The 26,311-nt window shown below is 36.2% G+C and overlaps 2 protein-coding genes across 6 annotated transcripts in view; both read right to left on the bottom strand.

Annotated features, from left to right (window-relative positions):
- LOC135682440 (uncharacterized) overlaps positions 1–16,864 on the bottom strand; it is a 67,111-nt gene extending 50,247 nt beyond the window's left edge. Inside the window, exons 1-6 of one of the 4 annotated variants that reach the window (XM_065197326.2) lie at positions 16,329–16,864; positions 9,003–9,278; positions 7,688–7,756; positions 6,150–7,064; positions 4,065–4,253; positions 400–3,552 (exon numbers count right to left, since the gene is read on the bottom strand). In XM_065197326.2, the coding sequence (XP_065053398.2) occupies positions 400–3,552; positions 4,065–4,253; positions 6,150–7,064; positions 7,688–7,756; positions 9,003–9,278; positions 16,329–16,580 (4,854 nt within the window). In that variant the 5' untranslated portion in view covers positions 16,581–16,864. Of the gene's footprint in view, positions 1–399; positions 3,553–4,064; positions 4,254–6,149; positions 7,065–7,687; positions 7,757–9,002; positions 9,279–12,733; positions 13,587–13,606; positions 13,975–16,328 lie in introns of those variants that run through there. The other 3 variants (XM_065197327.2, XM_065197329.2, XM_065197328.2) reach the window with 3 other exon arrangements.
- A 585-nt stretch (positions 16,865–17,449) lies between these two features.
- On the bottom strand, positions 17,450–25,584 carry LOC135682292 (uncharacterized). 2 transcript variants are annotated; one of them, XM_065197119.2, is made up of 3 exons: positions 24,216–25,584; positions 22,951–23,092; positions 17,450–22,054 (listed from the first exon to the last, which is right to left on the bottom strand). In XM_065197119.2, exons 1-3 carry the CDS (start codon positions 24,234–24,236, stop codon positions 19,692–19,694), a joined length of 2,526 nt encoding a protein of 841 aa, XP_065053191.2. In that variant the 5' UTR covers positions 24,237–25,584; the 3' UTR covers positions 17,450–19,691. The 2 variants fall into 2 exon arrangements, with proteins under 2 accessions (XP_065053191.2, XP_065053190.2); XM_065197118.2 differs by having other exon boundaries at positions 17,451–22,057.
- Positions 25,585–26,311: the final 727 nt, after the last annotated feature.

Raw genomic sequence — 26,311 nt, forward strand, 5'->3', positions numbered from 1 at the left:
AGCATCAAAACGTAAGAAAACAAAAATTACTTCAAATACTAAATCGCTGATGTAAATTAACCGATGTCTTGAAATAACTTAATACAAACCAACTCATTTGATAAAACAAATGAGTTCAATTGAATGAGTTGGGGGGGTTGGGGGGGTTGGGGGGGGGGTTGGGGGGAAGGGGGCGGTCACCCTAAGATAATTTGAAGGAAAATGGTCTTTTGTTCTAAAACAATTGGAAGATGTTACGTCATCTTATCAAAACAGTAGGCATGCCCTCCCAATATTTGACCAAGTATCCGCCCCTGATACAAAACGGTAATTTTTCTAGCCACTTGACAATTTAGATCAATCATAACTGACTCAAAAAATCCAAATAAATTCTCGGGTAGGCTAGATTTTAACACTCACCCTCTGCTCATTCTCGGGGCCATCAACCTCCTCAAGAGGAGTAGTATAAAGCTCTTCTAAGAATTCAGGTACAATTGCTACTTCTTCATGTTGCATACTAACAACGGAAACATCTTCTTCAATCACTGGCTCTCTCCTTCTTTTCTCTTCCCTCAAAAAACTGATCTCAGACTTGACATCCATAAGAGACCGATCTAGTTCTTCTTTCTGCTTCCATTTTAACTCTACTTCATTTGAGATTTCAGCCAATCTGTTGTTCATAAACTCAATATCTGTGCTAAGGAGGCTACTGTCTTTGCCATCAGTTGCATCAAACCCACCCTCTTCCCCAGCTATAGCCAGCCTGTCTACTTCAGCTTGCAATATACTAGCAGTTCCTTTCAGATCTTCATTAACTTCGTAACTTCTATTCAGTTCTTCTTCGTTATTCTTTAACAGCGCTTTGAGATTAGCAAGTTCTTCTTTCAGTGTCTGGTTCATATCTGAAATATCATTGCGTGTTTTTTCACTATTTTCATACTTAGCCCTGGTTTCCTTCAACTTATACGCTAGATCGACAATCTGACCTTTACATAACCGCGTAATTTCACTCAGTTCACGATCTAAAGAAGATTCAAACTCTTCTCCTGATTTATCTTCACTCAATTTTTCACTTTTATTTCTCTTTCCAAAGCTTTGTGTTTCATCCATGCTCAAATTGAGAATCTCTGACCTTAAATCTTCTAATAGAGCTTGCAACGGCACTTCGACTTCGAATGGTTTTTCAGATTTCAAACTCGTATCGGTTTCTCTCGCAACAACTTCTTCTTCTGCAACACTCTTATCTCTAACGCTGATTTGCTTTTCCAATTCTTCTTTGTCACGAAGCAGCGTATCTAAACGATCTTCCGCCTCCTTCAACTTTCTCTGCATATCTTCAGTATCTTCACGGGACCTATTGCCTAACTGCTTTACCAATTCTTCTTTCTCGTTGCTAGTCTTCCGCAAGCGACTTTCGGCCTTGCTTAGTTTCTTCTGAAGCGCCTCTTGCTCTTCCTGATACTTTGCGATCTGAGTTGCCAACATTTCTTCCATTTCAAGCTTCTTCATTTCCTTAAAGGACAGATACTCCTGCTGAATGCTACGCAATTCTGCATCCCTTTCTTCCTGAACTCTCTTTAACTGTCTCTCCATTTCATCTTTTATCTGTGAGGTGGCATCTTTTTGTTCTTTCGTCATATTACATACAACATCGTGTACTTCCTTGTGCTTTTCTTCTTCCAGTTGATGCTTCAAAAGCTCAACCTCTTCTTCTTTTCGTCTTTCAAAATCTTCTGCAAAACGTTTCATTTCTGCATCTCTCTCTGCTTCAAACCTTTTAAGATATTGCCACTGATTCTCCTTAAGACTCAGATGATCTTCCTCGGATTTCTTTTCAAACGCTGCCTTTACTTCAGCAAGCTCTCTTCTGTGCTTCTCCTCCAATGCTTCCATTTCCCGTTCCAGACCGCTTTCATGCGATACTTTGTCTCTATCCCTCACCTCCTTGATTTCCTTAAGTCGAATTTTCAAACTTTGATTCTCATCTTCAACGTGTTTCATATCACATTCAAAGTCTGACTTCAATTTCTGCACGTATTTCTCGCTACTTTCTCTACTGTGCATCATCTCATCTTTCAGGTTTTTTATATGTTCATCCTTTTCTTGTCTCAATTTCTCGAAGGTTTGGTTGAACTTTTCCATCATTTCGTTGTTATTTTCACTTTTCATTACCTCCATTCTCTCTTTCAAAAGTCCCACTTCCAATTCAGATTCTGCAATAAAAGACGTTTTCTCCATTTCAATTTGGTCAACCGTTTCTTTAAGCTTCTTATTCTCATTTTCAAACTTTTCAACTAATTGCTCAAAATCATTTCGTTCATCTTTGACTTTTAGCAAATGCTCTTGAAGCTCATTTTTATCATTCTCCAAAGAAGATACATTCTCCTTCAATCTGTTTTCGTTTGCAATCGCCTCACTCAATTGCTTTTTCACAACTTCAACTTCACCAATGAACTGTAAAAACTCAACCTTTTCTTTCTCAGCTGAGTTTTTCAAATTCATGATTTCCGTTTCCTTTATTTTCATTTTTTCTTCATATTCCTCTTTTGTGTATTTCAAATCTTTCTCTTTTTCAGCAGCGAGTTCTGTTTTTTCCACACTCAAAATATCAATAACTCTCATATCTTCTTCAATCTTTAATTCCTTCTCGCCAAGTATACTCTCTAAATCAGTAATCTTCAGTTCAGATTCTTTAAGTCGATTCATCAACTCTTCATTAAGTCCCTCAATCTCGAGTTTTCCAATTCGGGCTTTTTCTTTAAAAGTGTCTAATTCTTCTTCCTTATCTGCAAATGCAGTTTCAAGTATATCAATCTTGGCTTTAAATTCGTCTATTTGTGTCTCTTTTAATGCCAGCTGCTGATCTAACTGAGTTATTTTATATTCACTGTCTTCCAGTATTTTTCTAGTTTCCTCAGCTCCTTGCTGCACAATCGCCTCCGTAACCTGTTTCTGTACTGCCTCCAATTGGACCTTCTGTTCGGCTTCTATTTCATCACGCACACGAAGTATCTCCTCATGTTTAGCCTTATCCAAACCAGCTTTCATTTCGACTAACTTGGCTTCAAAGTCTTTTTCCATGCCCTGTATGTCTTCTACTTTTTTCGCTTCAAGTTTTCGAATTTCATCTTCCAGGTTTCTTATGCTCACCTGCATTTGTTCTTGCAAAGCTAAATCATAATGAGACTGCAAATTATCTACATCCTTGGCTCTTAGCTGTTCTGTTTCAGTCCTTTCTCTCTCCAGCCTTTGTATCTCATCTTCCTTCTGTGATAACACAGCGCTGTAGTGTGCTTGCTTCTCTCTCAGTTCATCACTCAACCCCTTCATCCTGCTTTGACTTTCTTCTACTTTTTCCTTTAGCGTTTCAATCTCATCAAGGTAAATCTTCCGATCATTGTTAAATCGACTATCCTCGCTATTTGTTGCTTCTACCTTCATCTCTAACATTTTAATATCTTGGTCCTTCTTCTCAAGAGCTTTTTCCGATTCTTGCACCAAGACTTTTGTGGATGCTAATTCTGCAGTGGCCTTGGATATTTCAGACTCGTACTCTCGAAGTGTCGTTCCATTCTGTTAAAAATAAATCATTAACCCATTATCTTGCTTTAAAATAGAATTATGGCCATAAAGTTGAAAATAGTTCAATTAATCAATAAACGGTAGAGATGCCATTTTGCCCTACCTAAAAATTTCAAGCCAAAAAGCAACTTTCTACAAATAAAGACATATATTTGGTCACTATATATAGGACATGTGGCTACTGGAATTAAGGCTGGTTCGCTTGCCATGATCTTATGACAATATTTCACATTAAAAAAGAAATTGTCAAGAGAAAGATTTTACGGAATTAAAAAAGGCATCGGAGCCGTCTTACAACAGCAACATACAAATTAAGAAAGCTATGCATTTGCTCACTGGTTATCGCCATGGCAACATTTGATTGCTTATGAAAGAGCAGAATTGATGAATGACACAAGAATGATTTATGGATAAGAACAATCTGTATTTGACTGCTAGTCTGAGTTACCGTTTGGAAGAGTAAATATTCAAACGACAAAACAAAAATTAACAGCACTTTCAACCTGCAGTAGTTGTTCCTGCATCACTTTGATTCTCTCTTCAAAATCCTCCACTTGCGCCCTGGTCTCTAACTGCACAGCGTCTCGTTCACCAATTGCCAAAGAAACTTGAGTATCTACCTCGGCAATTTTTTTCTCCTTTTCATTCAATTTTGCATCAAGTCTGCCGATCTCGCTTTCTAAGATGTTTATCTAGAAATGCAAAGAGGAACATTTACTTTACAATCGATTTAAGCAACATTTACTTCCAATGATTTTTGCCAATTCCTTGTGCGGGGCTTCCCTGATTTAAAATATTCTGCCTTAAGGAAATCCTTGTAAAATTCAAACAATTTACTAAGATACTGTAGGAAGTTACTGAGCTTTGTAAGTACAAAAGTAAACAACCTTGATGCTCATCCATATTTCTAAAGAACTGGCCTAAATTTCATTTTGTGATTTAATGATAATTTCTATTCTAATGGAGTAAGAAAACCATTGCCACCTTCAGGGGCGGCGGGCAGTGTTATTACCGTTATTACTGTAATAACACTTTTTCCAAAGTCTTTATCAGTTTGATGCATTCGTCTGCTAGACACAACCAATGACGTAGAAATAATATGGTATCTGTCCTCTATTCATCTGAAGGGGATGATAATTACCTGCTAATCCTTAACCACAGGAAGCCTATTATGTTTTTCAATGGTATTTCAAATCGTTCAAAACTAGTTCGAGGCTCCCGGTCTCATTATTACTTTCGCGTTTCTAATAACGGAAACAGCAAAGTCTTTGTCACGGGACTCACCGATGACGTAAAATTCAATTGTTCTTGGTCCTTGAAATAAAGGAGCCTAGCAGCCCCGTTATTACTTCTGGGATTCTAATAACGCGGCCATTTACCTTTTGCCAGTGCTGTTTTATGATTTTGCTTGTAAGTTAGCTGTTTCAAAATGAATCGTGTTGTGGAAGATCAAGTGAATGACCATCGTCTGGGTGTTCAAAGTGTTATTATTTTGAAACGGGTGGAATTAACTCACTAGCAACGTCTCGAACTGAAAGGCCGTGCCAGATATATCTCATCATGTATTTTTCTATAATAAATTTTTAGCCTGCATCCTTTCAAATTTATGTGTACATTTGTAAACTGTAGCTATTCAAAATGTTGCAAGTTGCTTATGTAAAGGCATTTAAAATGAATGATGAACTGAACTGAACCTTGAATGTGTTCAGAGGGCTTTCACGCAGCGGTTTCCGTTATTACAATCGCGATTCTAATAACGGGCCCACATGGTGGCTCAGAGGAAGTGGCCGCCAAATATTTTTCACGACTAATCACCGCTCGCAAGCCCTTCTGACAAATGTTACAGCCCTCCAGTTTGTTTAAAAAGACCAACAGGAAACCAGGCTCTTCATAGATTTCTTTTTGATATGCGAGCAAGGAAGTATCTGCATTTATTTTCTAGAAGATACAGCACTAAAATTGCCAATTAACTTAAAACTTTCAGCATTCGCTCAGATTCTTAGTTGCTTGCAAAAATGTGTATACCCGACCAATTTATGTCTTTTAGTGACTTTTTGTTTGTTGTTTAGAGTCAATTGAAGATATGCATATTTCCCCAACGTATGGCTAGGCCAAATTTGGGGGGGGGGAGTGTTGTAAAACCCCTATACCCCTCCAGCTGAGGAGGCTCAAAATTCCTTCATAAAGAAATTGTTAATTTTCCTTTTTCATGCATCTTCCATACGTTTGAAAAAGTAATACCAAAAAAAATTTACTCCCAGCCGCCCCTGGCCACCTTAGTTAGTCGGCAGAAGATGGGTTTTGCGCCAAATCAGGGCTCACCAATACAATCAATACAGCTAGACTAAATGAGGACCTAATGCGACCCAAAGCCAACCATTAAGCAGTCAGTGGCAATGCAATGGAGGTCGTTTGAAAAAGAAACATTAATGCATGAATCTTATTCATAGTTCCTCTAAATGTTTTGGTGATTCTAATCTTTCTTGATTCCAAATTATTCCGAAGCCTTTTTGTAAGCCTATCTTAGACTTACAAGAATATGATGAAATGGAGCCTAAAGATTAAAACAGATATGGGATGAGCCATACCTTCATTAAATGGTCATTATTTAGTGCCACTATGTTGTGATACTCAGCTTGAACCTTCTCAAGCTCAAGAATAGTCGCTGAACATTTCTGTAAAAGCTCCTTTTCTTTCTGTGTATTATCATCTTCAATCTCTTTGCGTCGCTTTTCGGCATTTTTGAGATCCTCTTTTGCCTGGTTTGAATGCAGCGTTAACTCTTTAACAACTTCTTTCGTCTGCATAAAACTGATTTCGATTGCTTTCAGTCTCTCTATCTCATCATCTTTTAATCCTAATTCGCTTTGAAGATCTGCAATTTTCCTCCTGAAGCTTTGCATCTGACTATCTGAGGCTCCTGATTGCGATAGCTCATGAATTTTCTCTCTTAATTCTTGATTCTGTTTGTTCAGTTCCGATAGCACGGTGTGTTTGGCGTGCAAACTTTCCCGCAGACTTTCCACTTGCGAATCAGATTGACTGTTATCTGGTGATTGATCTCTCAACCGTGATTTCAGCTTATTATTCTCCTTAATCAATTCCTCATTCTGAAAATTCAGCGCCTCTAACATTTGTTGCTTGCTTTCAAGAGAAAGGTTTAATTCTTCCATCTTTGATGATGATGACCTGTCATCGTGGCCCGTGTGAGCTAGCTTTGCTCTCATCTCATGATTTTCTTTATTGATATCTTCAAGTCTTTTTTGGTTCTCATTTAGTGTTTCCTGTAAACTTTCAAGTTCCTTACGCAAAACGGGAGAAGGACTTGATTCTTGCCTGCTACCAGACTGAAAAGTATGAAGTTTCGCTCTTAATTCATAATTTTCCTTGTTCAGGTCTTTTATAACAGACTGCTTCCCACGCAGATTTTCTTCCAACTCGACCACTCTACTTTTGAGTTCATTTCTCTCCAGATTGGCAACCACCAGGCTATCAACTCCATCCTTCAAACAGATTTTCAAAAGTATATCGTCATCCCCTTTTTTATAAAAATACTCTATGAATAAACTTTTAAAAACTTTCATAGTACAATATCTAACTCAATATAATTTAGAATGGTGACGTCAAAGAAAACGAATTTTTCATCTCAACCAACTGAAATAAGATGACTGTTTTAAAGAATTGGCTAACAACATAGTACACGTAATTTATGCTTTTCAAAAATTGGTAATGTAAAAAACAACAAACATACTCAAATCTAGCGTTCTGCAAAAGGAACCTTTAGAAACAGTTTGTGGATTTAGGGTCGTGATAACTATGGTGTAGGTTAAAATACACTTTAGTAACTTTCTCTTATTTTACTTCGAAATGGCTACTTTGTGTTGTCAGTTTTGTTTTTTGAAGAAACTCAGTAAAGGATTACGGGGAGTTTTGTGATTTTTCCAAACCATGCAAAATTCCATACAAAATAAATCACAATGTATAATTGCCCTTGTGTAAAATAAAATGCAATTAGTATTAACTGCTCTGATCTTAGAACTTCACTAAGTATGAAGAAAGCCTAGACGAGCTGTCATGGAGAATAAAGACTAATAACTAGATGCTTATTTCTGTGTTGATAACGTACCTCTGAATATGTGTATGATTCCTCTGCACTTGTGTATTCACTGTCACTTGTGTAGCTATTGTCTCCACCCTGAAATAGCATCGGTGTAAAAAAATAATAAGTACTATTTGGAATAATGGCGTTAGAACAACCCAATCAATCCTATTTAGGTGTACCCCCGGTACCTTAGACTTCATAAAGTCGGCCTGATGTTCGATTCACATTTTGGATATTCCTACCTTATTAAAGTATAAAATTGGACCTCGGATAATCGTACCTCGTTCATCAGATTGTACCTGTGAAGCTATGAAAAGTCGGACATTCGTTATGTTGGACCATTTCCTTATCCCCTTGAAGGGCTGACTTAACGAAATTAGACTATGTACCAATATAGTTGACTTACATACTTCATTTTTCACATATAAAACAATACAGAAATATTGGAATAAAGACGGGAATGATGATACCCAAACAATGAAGCCAATTGTCTAACGGGGAACAGGGAGTGGTTCGCGAATTGGCTTTTTTGAGAAAATATTACCCTCAGCTGCATCTGCAATTAAATCGATGAGATAAAATAACAATAATTTGCATACGAAACGCGAACTATGGTAAAATGGACAATACATAATATATTTGTATAAACATTTTGCGAGTTGAAGAACATCAAACAACAGGTTTCATCTCTGCTTGTGATTAAATCACCCTGCAGAAAATAATTTGTCTAAAATTTGATTGCTTTAAGCAAGCATAAAGTTGTTTTATATTATCAATTAATATAGTGTGGGACAAAGAAAAGTGACCTTGAAACAGAAGGAAAGCTAATGATAACATGTCTAAACCCTTTGTTTTTTACCCTTCCACTTCTTTTTCCAACAAAAAAAGAATGGCCGAGGTACCACAAACACGAAAAAGCAAAACTCTTTACATTTAGCAACACTGTGCATGGAATCTAATGTACATATTTTAAAAACTAGTAGATGTTATGGTGATAGAATGGTCCTGATTCACGAGTGTAGACAGTGGACGTTCAAAGAAACAAAGAAGCAGACAAATTATGAATTAAAATCGTTTTTATTTCAATATTCTTCCCAGTAAGCAAACAGTATTTTCATTTAGTAAGGCAAAATAAGGCACCATACGCTTTTATTAATATTCAAAAATCTTTGACTGTTAGATAAAGCAATATCAACTTATTTGAATAAATTTTTTAACAGTATTGATTTTTGTAGCAAAGAATAACATGTCCTGAATAGACTTTGAAGCAATTAGTCCATTTAGGGACAATTTCTGATGCAGATAGCAAGACAGATGTCAGAAAGAATAACATTCCTACCTCATGAGGGATTGGTGAAACTGGAAGTGAATTTCCAGCACTGCTTATTGATGCTGCATCATTCTCTGTGTTTTGATCTCCAAAATCATCACCACTATGTGCTCCAGATGCTGCTCTGGGACTGCTCATTTGTGAACCAACAGTCCTTTGTACTTCCTTTGCTACAGGCTGGCTTCCTGATTGGCTATTATTTTGGCTTTGATTTCCAGAGGTCACAGAGGTGGCAGCAGCTTCTTCTTTCTTCTTCCTTTTTTTCATTTGCTTAAACTCCATGAGCTTGAAGAAATTGAAACTCTTTACTGGTTATGTAAAAATAGAAGATTAGGTTGTTATCTGCTTGTCCAAAAAAATATCAAGCTAAATCCAACATTTGCCCAACATATCCTTTAAAGACATTGAGTCATGGTAAAGGAAAGGGTATACCTAAATGAACCCAAATCTACTGAATTGTGATTCTGGTGCTGCAATGCTATTGGTGGCCCTGACACCCTGACACTGATCACATGAAGTTGCTAAGTTTGCATTTTCCGTCAAAAGCAAGTTGTCAACAACAAATGCCAATACCACATGAAAATACAGCATTTAGCCCCTTTAAGAAGGTCCATTCACGATGACTCCATGCCTTTAAATGCCAGAAAATTATCCATATCTATAGATCTGTATCTAAAGAAAATCAAAGTCAACATTTCAAGACTTTTTAACTACAAATTTTATAGATATGAAATGATATTCCAAAACTATATTTGCAGAAACAACTGGTTGCTTATCAAAACCTTTTTGAATTAAAGGGCAGAAAGATGAAAGCTTGCATGAAATTACAGAATTCAACAGGTGTAAAATACAAAAGGTGTCTTTTCAGAAAAGGCATTTATCAAATACTTGACAAATCCTGCAATTCTGAATAATAATTTTCATAAACCAAAAAAAAATATTACCGTATTTTACAATGTATAAGATGCACCAATTTATTTATTATAATTGGCTCTGTTTGAGGGGGCATCTTAATATAGTAACATTGACTATCCTATCAATTCCTTATGAAGGCAAAGTGTTATATATAGACAAAATATTATCATATTTGAACTGTTCTCTTTATTCGAATAATTGCACTTTTACCAGAAATTTAGTAAAAGCTCTGAAATTCTCTGAAAATGTTGTGAGCGTTATAGAGTAAAGGAGATGCTTCTTTTCTTATACACGGTAAGACATGGTAAAATTTTTTTTTCAGAATTCAAACATGGAATTTAGGGTGCCTCTTATGTAAGAATGCGTCCTATACACCGCAAAATATAGTACATATTTAATGAGAATTGCACACCAAAAATGATGCTTATGGCCATCAAGCAAATGGGTGCACAAAACACAATTTTCTAACAAAATCATGATTACAATCAGGCCTTTTCGTAAGATGTAACCCACGCGAGTGGCTGATCGCTCGCGATATTTCTCTTGCGCGAGCAATCACTCTGGTAGTGATAGCAATGATCTTTTAAGGTACCCTTTCGTTTGAGGTAACATCAAATGAAAACAAACTGTGATAATGACCTTAAATGCACTCCAAGAAAGAATAAATACCCAATACAAATGTGCTTCGTTTATAAACTTTATATATATCATGAAGGTCATATAGACGTCATTGCCGGATGATCGCATAATGTTGCCATAGATTCCGCGCACAATATTTATTTATCTGGTTATGTTCCTCACGAATATTCCACCAATAAAAAATCTGATTTCTGATAACACGAAAAACAAAAAATTCAAGGTCTCTTTGAAAGCCTTTGCTTCAAATTCCGCGCACGGTTTTGCGGGAAACGTTTCTTATCCACAAATTTCAAAATTATTGTTCTGGCGTTCCCCCCACAGAAAATATACTTTACAGTCTAGCTGCCCAGAAAATGTCCTAAGTGCTATTGTAATTCAAATACTAATGCATTTTTTTGTTGAGATGTGGTTTAGTCAGCTTAATATTTCCTTTGTCTTGATATACCCGCTTTGTATTGTCTATGTCACTTGCTTGGGTCACAAAAGATAACTAGAAATGTCTTGATTGATGAGACATTCATCCCTCCCAATTTACCATTTTGTGTGAGTGATAGAACGCTTGAGTGGTTGGGTTTGTGCCAGTGCTGACGCGATCGCGAGTGATCGCTCACATCAACCGAAAAGGCCTGTACAATATACACAAAATGCAATGATGGCAGAATATTTGGAATCAATAGCTTGCAATTAAGCAACCACATAAATCACTTAAAAACCTTTATTTTTCTCCAGGCCTACATTGTCCATGTAATGAAAAAATATATGTTTTGTCTTCAAAAGTAATTGTAACTGTATTTCTCCAAGTCTTTCTATTCTTTGCTAAAAACCTTGTACTTATCTATGACTTTTTAACTTGATTAATCTTAAGTATTTACAAAGGGAGTCTATCTAGAGATTTGTAAGAATGAAATCATGAGTATGTGTGCATTTCATTTGATAAACATACTATTTTAAAATATATCAAAGTTTGCTAAATGTTTTTAAATCAAAACTATGCTTGTCTCAAAAATGTCAAATTTTCAAAATTGATGATCATCAGCTTTCATTTTAACCAAATAAAAGATCAAATATCAAAGTAATCAACATAGCCAAAATGCTGTAAAAACTGTATAGATATGTGTGATGATGGATTTTAGGCCAGTGGATTTGGCAGCACTTACTTGTGCTTTTCAAGGCATCAACTACTATGATTTGATAACTTGTTACACCAGATAATCATATACAAAAAACAATCGAAATATATGACAATCAACTAATACAAAAACTACAAAATACATCCACGCCAGACACAGAGAAAGGGGAAAAAAGGCACAATACTGTACAGAACATAGAATGAGCATGGATGGGTTCCAGAAGCAGTCAGCAGTCAACAGTAACTGGATCTAGTATTCCCAGTAACGTTTCTAATTCTGTATTTGTTATAATTTAGTTTTGTGTTCTTGAGTAATGACCTTGGGGTAGTCATGATTGTTAACTCCCTGTCATATATTTGTTTCAATGGTTTTCATAACTGATGTAAATAATCATGCTAGTAGAATCTTATCATGTTTCGTTTTTGCAACTTTTTCTAATGATTAAGAAATAATGGAATAAAATGATGAAGCATGGGAGAATTTGGGTATAAAACATACTGTCATTTGATTATACATTTATTCACATATATTTTGTTGATAAGAGAGAGCTTTTGAAAGTCTTGTTCTGTTTAAGGTGCTTTAAGTTTTTTCTTTCTGACTTAATGACATCCATGATAATAAAAGATCTATCGATAATAGTACAAAAATTGTAAATAGACAGGTAATTATAACAATGATTTCTTGCAGGTACCAACCAAAAAAACTTCCATCAAGATACAACAGTTTGTTTGATCAAAAATGGTTTTTTATTCAAGGTTTTTTGAGCATTATTGCTTTGTATATTTTCTCACAATTCTTGAAATTCAAGCAATAAACTTATCGAACGTCACTATAATCGAACAAATTTATGTACCTTTGGAATGAATCGAGCAAAAAACTATTATCCATTAATGTCACATCCCATTCACGCAGCAACAGTCAAAAAGGTTGATTCTAGATAAACATTTTAAATACAACTTAGAAAGATACTTTAGACAACTAGGTACTCAAAACGCCGACGTTATCTAAATTAGGCCACATTAAACATTATAAAGTTTGCTACACAAATCCCTTTACCTTCGCTCTGCCAGCCTTTAATTTTCGCTGTCTTTCTGTCTCTGAATCGCTCATTTTATGCTTTAATGGCTTCGATTTGCGTTAATTGCAGTCTAGTGATCGTTTTGGAAGTTAATTAGGGTAAACACATCGAAGAAGTGTGAAGTTTGGCTGTTAGGAATCCGAAGTGTCCAGGGAGATGCAAAAGGCGGGCAAACATGCCCCGCGGGCAAAGCGCAATCACAGAAACCACAACCGCGGGCAAAGGTTAAGGAGCAAATCAAAATGTCTCTTGGAAAGAAGTAGTGGATTGCTCTTTTAGAGTCGAGTTTTTTGCAAACTTTGACCCTTAATAATTGCTATTTAATTTATTATCAAAGGGCACTGATATGATTTAGTTTTAAATTGATATGGCAAATCTAAACATTTCGGAAAGTAAAACGAATCCAATTTCAAAAGATAAATGAATAATAGCGCCAAAATACCACTTTAAATGTGGCTACTGTTCACTGAAAATCAAGAAAACGATATGCACAAAACTTTTGGGTAATTTCTTGGTCGATCAAGCAACAATATGTATTGCTCAAGTATATTCTCGATGGACTGAACATGATTTACAAGCATAGTGAAAGCCTAGAATACAACCAGGTGTTTGCCCTAATCAAACAATAAAATCATAAAATCGTTAATAGCAATAAAATCATCCTTCAACTGCACCCTAACTTAGTAATCGTTGCTAGTTTTTGGCTGTGAACCGAATGGGCCAATTATAAGGACACCTATTTAAAATACACAATCTGTCAGGCCGTCTGTTCCTTAAAATTTTTCTCATCAACTTCAAAAAACACGTTCTTTTAAGCCAACAAAAAAACCTTACCAAAACAAAGACCTTACCAGCAAAAAATCGTTGTCGCTCAAACCGTAAAATTCAAGATAAGTGTGGTAGTCCTTGTTCGGCGTTGTTGTAACGTAGGACCGCCAAAACTTGGACGTTTGGCGTTGTTTGTATATAAACTTTTGTGCACTTGAATGAAACAGTGACTAGCAATGACAATATTTGACATTCACTCAACTTCGAAATTATCAAATTACAATAGACCAACGTTCAAGGGGTTTAGAAATTCAACTCACTTCAAGTAGATGACAAATTTTTAAAAGCCAGTGGCAATTCTCCAAACATTAAAATTGAGTGAATATATATAGAACATTAAATGTTTGGTAATCAGCAATTACATTAACTACAAAAAATTGTGTCGTGACAAAATTTCGAACAAACATTTTGACGAAATTTTCTTCGACGAAATTCAAAATGAGACGAAATTTTGTCACGACGAAACTTTTTGCATTTAAGATTTTTGAAAATTCCAATAAAAACACACTTACATGAGGTTAGGAATAGAATCGATGTATCCTTTTTATCTTTTCAATGTCAAATACGCCTTTTCCTCATTTACAACGTCTCCATAATTATCTTTACCGTCGGCATCATAATCACCATCTTCATTGTCGGTTCTTGAACTAACTTCGTCATCACCATTGTTCAATAAAAATAGTTCTTAGTTGCGTAGCGAGAGGGAGGCAAGAGGGGTGCCCCCCCCCCCCCCCATGGCAAAAATTATATTCAAAAAAGGGCGTTTTCTGGCGTTTTAAAGGGTGTGGAATCCAGTTTTCCCTTGATTGACGCGCTTTGCCCCCCCCCCATCTTACTACCCTGGCTACCTGTTCTAACTGTCTTTTGTCGCCCGTTTCAAAAGATTCCACCTCTGTTTTTATACTCAACTGTACTATTTCTTTCAATCGTTCAAGGTATTTGCATTTTTCAACCCAAAAATTTTGAACTCAACAGGAAGCAATCTTTCCAGACCAACATTTCCTGTTGGAGATGGTCTTATGCTTTCCGAATCTTATACTTATATTCACACTTCTACAAAAACTGTCATACCATTTACATATAGGGTAGAGACTCTTTGAATGCTAAAAGCATCTCTGTTGGCCCTGCCTTTGCATAAACTGAATAAATAACTGCATTAATTTGGTTTTTCTGATATGCTGCCTGGGGGGGGGGGGGGCGGTATGAGCCAAAATCCGAGCGGGTGCTCAAGCCCAAGTCTTCACAAAGTCGGTACCTTTGGGATTTAGTACATAGTTTTGCCCCTGAAGATTTTGGTAATATGTTGTTATCTTTGTATTAAAAATCCGAGACGAAACTTTGTCACGACGAAATCCTGAAAAGTTGTCCGAAATTTTTTTCGACGAGGTTTATCCGCCGAAAATTTATCTGACGAAAATGTTTGTTGTTAATGTATATCTTTTTAAGAAGTGCGTTGGCGATGGCTCATCTGGCCCTTCTGCCCCCTTTGGCTTCGCCCTTGCAAGCTTCTTCCACTGCAAAACCACTGCCTTAAAGGTCCAGAAAAGTAGCGTTTTATACAATACCCTGATTTTTTAACTGAACCTTGCGTTTCAAAATGAATTTGATCCCTTCGTCAGCCCAGTTCCATCTCAAACTCTTTTCAATGACACAAGTTTATGGCGTTCCGGTTCCCTTCGCCTTCCACATTTAATTTTGAATTTCGACAAAACGGAGAATCGGAACTTATCCAACAAATATCCGTTGCCCCCATAGTATTTCCATTGGGAGCATAATTTTCAAGTGTTGACAAAGTGCACCTTTTAAATAAAAAATTATGCTGATCAGAATGTCCAGGCTCAGAAGTTTCCTATTTTTATGAACATTAATATAAGAGTTTTGCTCAGCTTCACATCGCATATTTTAAACATTTTCGCTTTCTTTAAAATGCTATGATTGAGAGCATTCTTTTTTTTTGTTATAAACGCATGAATTCTTATTTCACTTTCCTCATAGTCATAATGGCATTGAATCTCTTTTCACTATGTTCTCTTGAAAACATAAAAAAATATACGCTGAAATATCGAGGCTGGAAAAGATTTTTGATAATTGAAATGATTTTATGCGAAAAATCTGAAGATTTTTTGAGGCTTTTTTAAAAAAATTTTAAATCAAATTAATTATACCACAAATTATTGGTGGTTATACTACCACAGGCTAAATTACAGAATTCATACACAGAGAGTTGAACTTCTTTAGGGTAGAGATGAAAAATATCAAAAACACAATTCAGTTTCACAACAGTACAAAAACCCAAATATTTATCAATGAAACGCCGAATTGTTTTATTGAATATGGCGAAAAATTGAATTTTAGCCAAAAATAGACCATGCGTTTGGAACGAAGATTGTCAAATTCTCGAAAGAGTCAAAGATTTTTATCACTTTTGAACCCTCTTTCTTGGCTACAAGCAAACTGATGATAACCTCCACAGATAATTTTCCGCTTTGAATTTTTGCCGATCAGCCGAGCGAATCGTTGGAGCCAACAACACGAACGAATTGTGACTAGACACAAAGGATGTCTAATCGTTTTTTACACACAAGTGATATAAAATCAGAAAAAGCAGAGCAAACTTATCCAAAAAACTCATTTGACCCACATTTTAATCCAAATGACAAAACAAGTGTCTGGTTACACAGAAGTAGGCGAGCCTAACTATAAACAGTCTTGTGCACGTGGTAGGTAGATATTATTTAAACCTACCTCGTCCTGCTCACAATCTGTATCCCTCTCGTCGCTGTCCTTGATACTGCCATTTTTCTCCTTACTGCAATCTTCCATCGAACAGTCCTCCATTGTCAGACGCCCATAGCGTTTACAAATAATAAGGGAGACATGCTTGATGTACTTGTTTTCCGCGCCATCGACTGCATCAAATCTTCCACATGGCCCAGTCCACAGTTCTAATCGATTGCAATCACGTGATATTACCCATGGCATCTTCTTTTCTGCCATTATTTTACCTTAAATTTCTGCAGCTTCTCAAGTCAAAATACCTTCGGTAAATCTGGTCATTACGATAATTGTCATGTTGACAAAGCAGAATTGCTAATTTTTTCTCACAATTTCTTGTTGTTTCTTCGTTCTTCCAATTTTGTCTGCAATTTCTCGGTTGTTAAAATGCCTGTGCTTCGTCAGATATCTTTTATGCCGTATAAACAAAGGGCTTTATGAATTCCTTGGTTTCACAGTTGGTTAGTTAACCATTAAATACCATGAAAACGTTTGTTTCGTCTGTAATTTCAGATGATCCTTTACAAAAGGCGGACAAAACGTCTGCGGGATTCTTTCGTTAATTTGGTTTCTGACTTCAACTGATCTCGGACCTAGGCATTCGAGGAGAGAGTGTTATTGAAAATATTTTCCTTCACAATCGAAATTATTGGATTATTATAGCCATGCTGCATGCCCTCATGGGAAAACAGTTCTCACATGATGAAAAAACCGAATTTCTAATCACTCATATAGAAAAGGGGCCACCAGACGATCTTTTTTTCTTGTCCCTGTTTCACTAGATGCTATTTTTCTTCCAGCAAATGTGGCAAAACAATTAAAAATGTTATTGAACAGATCTTGTAGGAATGGTTGAAATTTTGAACAAAATAAAAAAAAGTGGATCCCAGATTTTTAATAATTTAAAGGTTAGATTTTGGTTTCACACCCTTTTGGAGCCTGTAAAAGATTGGAATTTGAAATGCCCAGTTTACAGTTCGCTTCATAGCTATAAGATAAAAAGGAAAATAAGATAAGGATAAGTAGATACTACTGTCTACCAAAAATATTTTTTACCGAATCAAAGCAAAATTGACGTGATAAAAAAGGACACGAACATTTCATACATCATTTTTGACATCATAATTAAAAAACTCTTAAGAATCAATGAGTATTGAAATTTCTAGAACATTAAAGAACTGGAGTACTCAATATCGACCTTTGTTTCTTATAAAAAAATGAGTTCATTGAGGCTTTGCGACGAGGCTTTAATAAGCCTGTTCATAATTTGAATCTCTTGCACTCCAAGGGCCTGATTACGCGAGGAGGGCTGGCCCTTCTACCCGAGATAGATATCTTTTGCTGACATCTTGGTATTATTAATAAAAAAAGTATTCAGATTTGAGATTGCTATTACATGTAGGCAGAGCCTAATTTCTAGCTAGTTTTGAAATGATTGGAGTATCCTTTGCTTTAGATAAAACGATTTTCCTCCTACATGAAATTTGAAAAAAAATTATGGTATTTTAGGCAGTTGAATGTTGCTATTAAGATTAATTATACTTGAAGAAAGAAAAGAGCTCATGATCAATCTGATAATTAAAAAGAATATCAAGCAGATGGCAAAGAAAACAACAAATTGTAAAAAAAAGAAAAAAATAATTTAGCTACACATACTTTAAAAAATACGAGCAATTTTAGAGCGAGAAATAAAATACAGTCTGCTAATTCTTTTTGTCAATAGATACACCATACTTCATTTTCTTCCTATATCAAACGTAGCTAATATCAAATAGGAAAGTATATAAAATGAAAGCAATTAGTCCAAACTTTACAATAATTACCCATTATTTGTTTATCAAGGTACTAAAAGAGTTTTTACATACTTTAAACTTTGCTACGGATATAAACAAAAGCAACTAAATCGAAACATCGTGTCATGATTATCCTATTTCTGGTATTACTGGTGAAATTCTTACTTTTGCAGCCACCATTCGATTTTCCAGAGAATTTTTATTTTCATAGCTCTTAAAAAAATGAACCTTTGTATCGTGTTTTTGCACAGAATCGAGCTTGTCAACAATAAGCTAGAAAACCGTAAAATAGACAAACAGGAGAACAAAAAGGGGACAAACAAATGCTGGCAAACATTCTATTAGCCTCTGATTTTTCTGGACTTTTTCATTAACACATATGTAGAAATAGTCTGGTTTAAGGAATAAATCCTACACCATCAGCGGCACTCCTGTCCGTCCCCTGTCTTCATTTTGATTCTTTACAAATGAGGCTATATTGTTTTGAGGCAACCTCTGAAAGAGGCTAAATATAAAGGGCTTCTTCCTATAGCCTTATGTGTTTTTGCCATCTTATGACTAGATTTGAAGAATGCTGACTGGCAAGAGTAAATATTCAGAAATAGGAAAACCTTTATGGCTGTCAGGCTTGTTTGTTCTAAACCATAAAAGCAAACTTCCCCTGCACCTCATCCCCTCTTAAAACGGTAATTTAACTTCAACAATACAATGTTGATACGACTGGTATCAACAATCGTTAAAATTATATCTACAGAACCGCAAAACAAAATGAAAGACTAGAATTTTATTTAAAATTAAAAGCTAGCGAAACAGGGAGTTTATTGTTTTATGCCAAAGGAGTTACTTTCTTAATTAGTCTCCTTAATTAATCTCCTTAATTTAACTTCGCGTTGTAAAAATAGGGTTTTCTTCTATACGACGCCATTTATTTCTTGTATCAGGTGCATGCCACCGTGTATTCTTAAAGTGAAAAGAGACAATTTGGACGACAACAATGATACAACAGAACAACAAGCTGTCTGTGTTGTTGTTGTTATCACACCGAATTTACAATACAGTAAAAACTCACGTTTAAGAACCTTCTTTTTTCAGAGTTTGGCAAAACAGGTTCTTGTTTTAGGGGACACTTATTGAAAGTTTAGGCTAGCAAGGTTCTTAGTTAGGTTCTTAATGTCTACAGAGTATATATTGTTGATGATTATCAGAAAATAGCATTAAATCTGGTCGGTTCTGCATTCTAAATATTTATTAGTGTACCAAAGTTGCAAGCCCATCAACAAGTGATAAATGATACAGGACTATTTATAAAAAAGTAGCAATAATTGTTTCACATTAAGTATACCTTGTGCATTTTGAGTTTAATTTTAACGATTCAATTTTCTGTCACCTAAATGGTTAAACCCCACATATAAAAACCTGTTAGAAATTGTTTGGGTTAACAGGTTCTTATATTTTTAGTATTAAAAAAGCAAATTTCTGCCCGAAGGTTTTTAAATCCTTAGGCTCTTACACGCGGATTTTTGCTGTTTGCAGACTCATCTCATTGGATGATGAAGTACTTTATAAGTTCTATCTTTCCTGCTTTTGTGATATCAGCGTCGTCATAATTTCTCAGAGATATTGAAGTTAAGAAGTGTGTCGTCCAAGGATATACTGTTACGTTCATCGGCAGTTTACCGGCAATTTGTAGAAAATTAGGTTCAAGTGCGTTTCGAGTAAGATCGAATCGAAACGAGTATGACCTGTCAACGCAAACATTCGTAACCTCGTAAGCCCTGTGAGATTTCGACCTTGTCCTCGTAAGCAATATTAGACATCTAGAGTCCAGATACGCAGCTATGGTTCTAACACTGTAGAATTTACTAGACAACAGCTGCGTCAGGTCCCGGCCCGGGTTCAATCCGGAGCTCTCTGGACGACAAATGCAGAGATCTGGAAGTACGCCGGTATCCAAACATTTCCGAAAATGCTGAAAAATGCTTACTCGACGCCATTGAAGAACTTTTAAAAGCTCGTCAGAGTTCCTGGCATTTATTTTTTCAGAAATCGCGAACTCGAACATTTCTGCACCTCTGTAGCGATAAACGACGATGTCAAAATTATAAACCATCTGGTTGCCGTCTTTCCTTGTTTTTATGTTGATAAAGCGAAGGCCAATCAGCCTCTCACAGTTTCCATAGCCCCCAGTCCTGTTCGGTGCTTCCTTTGTAAACATTTTTTGTATTAAATTGTTGAGGTACCCAAGACCAAACTCAGCAATCCAGGCCACGGACCTTTCCGCATCCGGTAGCCTGATCACCCACCCAGAACAAAGGCAGTGAGTAAACGAATACATTGGAAGGTCCTCGCAACCTCGTTTTGGATCGATAGGTCGCAGCAGACCCTCATTGTGGCCCTGCAACAGTCCTGTTAACGTAAAATGAAGATCCTTCGGTGTAATTAGGCGCTTCTGGTTAGTAACAAGAGCACTGTACTGCTTACCAAGTGCTGTGCGGATTTTATCTGGTATTATCATGAAAAGGAAACTGTGCGCTAACTCGTAGCGTCCACGGTCGTTGTCCCTGGCAAACCGTGTTGTTTTAGGCCCATGGTCCGACATGATTAAAGTGATTGTGTTATCCTGTTTTGCAGCATGTGTAACAAAGTCTGATAGTTCAGGATCACTTTTTGCAATCCTCTTCCCTGACTTTTCATGCCCAGTATTTAAATGAGTGTAAAGAAGCAACGGTTTAAGCAACTTCTGCCTATCGAACGGCAGAAAATGACTCTTGACATAATCCAAAAAGTAGGTTGTGAGCAGCTTGCCGTTGTAGCAAACCTTTTGCGGATCGTTGAATTGGTTTGTAACACCGTATCTAAGAAGGACCTCACATGTAAGATGTGTTAGGCCAAAACTGTTGACTTGCATCATTCGAAGACGTTTATTGAGAGCAGTCCAACGGTCAAGGAACCTTTCCGTTGTCGTTAGTGGCGTGAGGTCGTGAACATTATCAGTGATAATTGCTCCCCAGGAGTCGAACCAACAGCTGTCCTCTTGCAGCATTGTCTGGTAGCCATGAGCTATGAATTCTCCGAATAAATTCCCGATATCATATGTATGCTCGTCATCATCAGTATCTTTGTCGACAACGCCGCTAAACAATGCACGAATGTTCGGGAACGTTCGTGGAGCCAGACTTTGGAAAAGTTCAAAATCGAGAACACTTGCATTGGTGGCTGGGTCTCTGTTTATCTGTTTCAGGTTTTTCGCAGTATCGGGCAGCCTGCGGAAGAAATGTTCACGTGACACCGAATCGAGAACAAGAATGTTGATATTAGCGTATACCGACGATTCACGACGGTTTTTCCGATTATCATCTAGTTTCAGTAAAGGCGGCAATACAAGAACTTGCTTGATCATCTTCTTGTCCGGTTTACAACCAATGAAAACGAAATCGATTCCTCTAGAAATCAAATCCTTTATGATAGTATTCAAAGTCGTTACAAGTTCATTTTTCCCCCGTGCAACTGCCCATTGTTCCATATCAGAGAGTATCCCCAGTGAAGGATGTATTCCACCTACATAGACTGGACTGTTTTTGCAGACGGAGGGATCACATTGTAAGCGTAAGTTCACATCTGATGATAAGCGAAAAGAGTCGTTCGCAAAACGACAGATGTCAGCGAATCTGTTATCTCGTCCTTCGTGGCAAGTTCTGTCTCTGGGCATATCACCATACGAGCGCTGTGCGGCATCACAATCCTCCTCAGAGGGAGGAACCAACTTGCATTTGACGTTTTCATCCTCTGATTTTGAAAGGTTTTTGCCTATAAACGGATACTCGCAGTTCAGCTTCTTCTTCTTAACCTCGCTTAAAAGTTCATTTCCAAAGGTAATATATTGGATGTCGTTCTTTCTTGGAACTGCTGGAAAGGAGCAACAAAATGAGCAATTTTAATTTCAAGTGCGATTAGCGTAAGGAATTATAGTGAAAATTAAGAAATTAACGTAAGAAATGTGGTATCAGAAATTATAATGGGGTAACCTATTGGGCAAATCAAATCCCACCCATTATGTGTGTACATATTACAGCTACCTAGGGATCTCTACTAAAATTTTTAAACCAGTAACTGTAGCCGAAAACAAGTGGACATCTCTTTAAAATTCTTTATAAAATTCTTCTTGTGTATCTAAGTTTAAAGCTAGGTAGGTTTTCAAAAAGAAGCTTTACTTGGTACCAAAGGAGGTGTGCTTCAAAACATTAGCTTTACTTTCTTTCCTAAAAGATTCTAGCTAAGCAAATGCAGCCTGCTTTGGTAAGAAGGCACAGCTTTCTAATCTTTACAGCAACATGAATTTGAAAATAGCAAGGCTAGGCGGAAACATAACATACTAAACTACTGTTCGTCTGACATTCGAAAGTTTGACAAACCAGCAACCGCTAACCCATCACATATTAAAATTATCCAATAGAGAAGTATAAAGTTTCCAAAACACCAGAATATGAAGACCAACTTGCTTACCTAATGATTTTAAAATTTTCGAACAAACGTGAGCAGTTAGAGCAGGTTTATAGTGGCGAGAGAATGCATCTGGTCTTTAATAGCTAGGAGATAAGATAACCCTTATGGAAGGTCAAGCCATCTTTTGCATTCTACTGGCGATTTGAGTTAGTCCCTAGCCTACTACTGAAGTAATAGATTGAAGAACGTTAGGTAAGAGAACCTTTGTCGTTGAACTCACAGTGCATCCTGGGATGGGATAGATATATTGATGTTTACTTATATTAATTGTCTAAGACATTCAGGAGCTTGCATACCTCTGGCTGTAGTTGACCAATTGTTTGCTTGCTTGGTACTTGATTTCTTTCGAATGATTCTATTAGTGAACTGATAATGTTGAAGAAAATTGACTCCAAGCATTAGAATACACACAGCTACCAGTGTCTTGGTAAAATTTCGCTGAAAAATCAAATAAACTAGAAATTATATGTTGTCCTATAAAATATTATTCACAGGACAGTAGCAATGGGAGGCCCGTCGAGTGTGACAATTTCTTAAAAAATCAATTTAAAAAGCAACGAGCTTTTTCCATTTATAGTTGCTTCGTTGACCAATTTTAAAAAGTTTTGGCAAATAAAGCATGTCCACGTTTTTGGCAAATGCGACCTAGACATCCCCCCCTCCTTCAGCACAACAGCTAGCGACAGTCCTGAGTTCTTACAGGTAGGTTGTTTTTTTAATGCAGACATTTATGAGCCTACATTCACTAACGCCGATAGTATATTAGTAGTTTTTAGGTATCTAAAGGCAATGAGTCTGGGCAAGTTCATGTTGAATTCTTAAATTGTGCAAGAAATTTAGAAATGTACATTAAACATACATATTGGCAATCATTGACGTTAATGTAGTTGCTATTTCTAACTCAGGTTGTCATTAACAACAAGGGAGGACTGGTATCCTTTTTCCATGAAAGAACTGTAAGATCAAAGGGAAGGATACTGATTGCAAACTATTTATTGTCTGTCTTTATTGCTAGCTATTTCAAACTTATCAAGCCTCAATCATGATGACTATTTGGTTAATTTCATTGAGAAGTTTAAATGCTTATTTTGCAAAGCTTAGAGAAACTTTCAGCTTAATTCTACGAAAATGATAAATATATTATGAAAGCCATTTCAGCCGCACGAATTCATATATTATACCAAAACATGAAATAAAAAGCCATTCTATCCCGTCCAAAGTAAGCAATGCGAAATTTTCTATGAAATGCCTCTTTATCTACAAAAAAGCACGAAGAGAAACCAACTGGAAAATACTTTCCTATTTGGCAAGAACGAATTTATTCATAAAGAATAAGAAATGTTTTGCATATATGCTAAAGGGAAATTTGCTTTTAATGGCTATTTCTAAATCTTCGTCTCCCAACCGAGTTTAATATAAATTAAAACTGCTTCAGAAAAGTAGTTACTGCTTCGTTTGTGCAGACACAAATACCATTTAAAGGTTTCCTTTGTACCAACAGCAGATGCATTGTAATTGCTTAGTGTGAAAAGTGGGCCTAAAATAACGAGCTTGTACTTACAAAGTATTTTGAGCAAATCATTTTACTTTTGCCATTTTGAATCCACCTCTTCTACAAGCTGTAAATTTTGATATGATATCATCTTTTCATCTTCAAACCATGTTCGCGTGTTCTGCAATGTTTTGAAGTCCATATTTCCTAGGCTTATCGCTGCATCTCTCAGATTCAACAAATGTTACCTTATTTGTGATTACTCACTGACAGTTTACGGTATGTGGTTCTATATAAAAATTGAAGGAGGCCATATTTGAACCAGCAATACCAAGCAGGTGGGAGCATTATATCAAGCGAGATGTGAAGAGGGCATGATCATTTGATCAAGAAGACCTACATATGTAGCGGATTCTTGGGTCGTCTGAAACATACGTAATTAGATAGTGGAAGCGTGAGTTATACTATGGGCAGCTAAAACGACCACACGGCAAGAGGGCATATTTTGCCAACCTGTAATTAAATCTTGAGCCTAAGTGTCAAATTATTATGCATAAAAAGGTATTTATATATGATTTTCTCAAGAAAATTTTGAAATAGAAGATGCGCTTCCAGCTTATGGTTCACCAAGGCACCTCCAAACGTCCCCCTTCCTGGCAAAGGGATTAATTTATGAAAACCTTAGCCATAGCTGTCTTCAGCTTCATGCATCAACTAAGTGAAAAGAAAAAAAGAGCAAACATCATCAAAAAGCTTCATCAGTTCTAGATCGTTGGCAACATCTAGAGCACGTAAAATGCTAAAAGTTCTGAGCACTTACTGGAAAGTTGCATGTCCAATCGGCTCCTGAAAAGTGAAAATACATCGAGCTGAGTGGCAGTTAGTGTCTGCGCCTAGTATTTAAGATAGAAAGACAGTTTGATTGCATTTGAAGTAATTAACCTGGCATTTGCCTTGCGAAAACCTTAAAACAGAAAGAGAGCTTTTATAGTTTAAAGAGCTAGTATTAACTGCGCCTCGTAAACGGTTAATTAATAGGGATGGTCCGAAAAGTACCATAACAACACTGGTACAATCTCAAAATGAAGGATAGAGGCAGATCTTAGGTAAGAGCTCTAAAGCAATAAAGATACCCATATTAACTCACCAGAATTTTGTCTAACAAACGGCATTGCTGAAAATATGATAACCAACTTTCGATACAGCAACACATTCGATGCATAATTTATGAAAAGCTAGATTTTCTGCAAAAATTCCTTTGAAATTTTTTTTTTCGAAAAATAAACAGCTTCCAGTTGTAAGATGCAAAAATAACTAATCTCCTTTAAAAACAATGTTGATTGGAGACTTTTTGCAAGAATTATACATGATGTAGTTTTTTTTACGAAAGATGCAAATTGGAAGAATTACGAATAGTACTTTGACTAAATACAAGAATTAAAAATTCAAGAGTCCCTTTTAAGGGGAAATTTAAGTGATAATTGTTTTTTATATTCTAGTCCAGTAAAAGAATATTCATTAGGAGTATATCATCCGTGAAGAAAATTTCGAAAAGGGAAAGTTCCTCGCAACTTGAAGCAAGAATTTTAAATCAAGATGGATGCAAAAATCATTTATCATTTACAAATTTCAATTTTGAAAGAGTAGAGGGCACACAGAAAAAATTTCAATAACTGTAACATCTATGAAATTTCAAATGAAATTGATAAAAACCTAACTCTGAAAGACCATACGTATAAATAAGGGATATAAATAAGGGTAAAAATTTACAAAATGAAAACGAATAACATATGAGAACGAAATTCCAAATAAATTTCAGCACCGAAGTGCAAAGCATAAGAATTTATCGATGTTATGTTATGACTTATAATATCTATCAGAAACAAATTTTGATTTTACCCAACAATCTTTATGTCTTGTATATTAATAACATATTTATGTCTGTTTTAAACAGAGTAAGACTGTTTTAAGGAGTTATAGATGCTGGCACAAAGCTAGGGGAACTGGTCGATGAAGGGTGTTTTTCGCGTAGCCTACAGTACAACACGCTTCAAAATGTGCTATTTAATTCTAAATACGCGAATATTGAAAACATGTGATCCGGCCTCGGAACAATACATTCATCGTAAAAAGAGGTGGAAAATGTTTTTGAATAAGGGGGAGGG

Source organism: Rhopilema esculentum, chromosome 16 (assembly GCF_057945365.1).
Source record: "Rhopilema esculentum isolate cy_ngs chromosome 16, ASM5794536v1, whole genome shotgun sequence".
Classification (NCBI taxonomy): domain Eukaryota; kingdom Metazoa; phylum Cnidaria; class Scyphozoa; order Rhizostomeae; family Rhizostomatidae; genus Rhopilema; species Rhopilema esculentum.

Coding starts and splice junctions, on each gene's coding strand:
- LOC135682292 (XM_065197118.2), bottom strand. CDS start 24,236: ATGATTTGCTCAAAATACTTT. Junction 23,093..24,215: donor TGATTTGCTCAAAATACTTT/GTAAGTACAAGC, acceptor TTGATTTTTCAG/CGAAATTTTACCAAGACACT. Junction 22,058..22,950: donor TTGGTCAACTACAGCCAGAG/GTATGCAAGCTC, acceptor GCTCCTTTCCAG/CAGTTCCAAGAAAGAACGAC.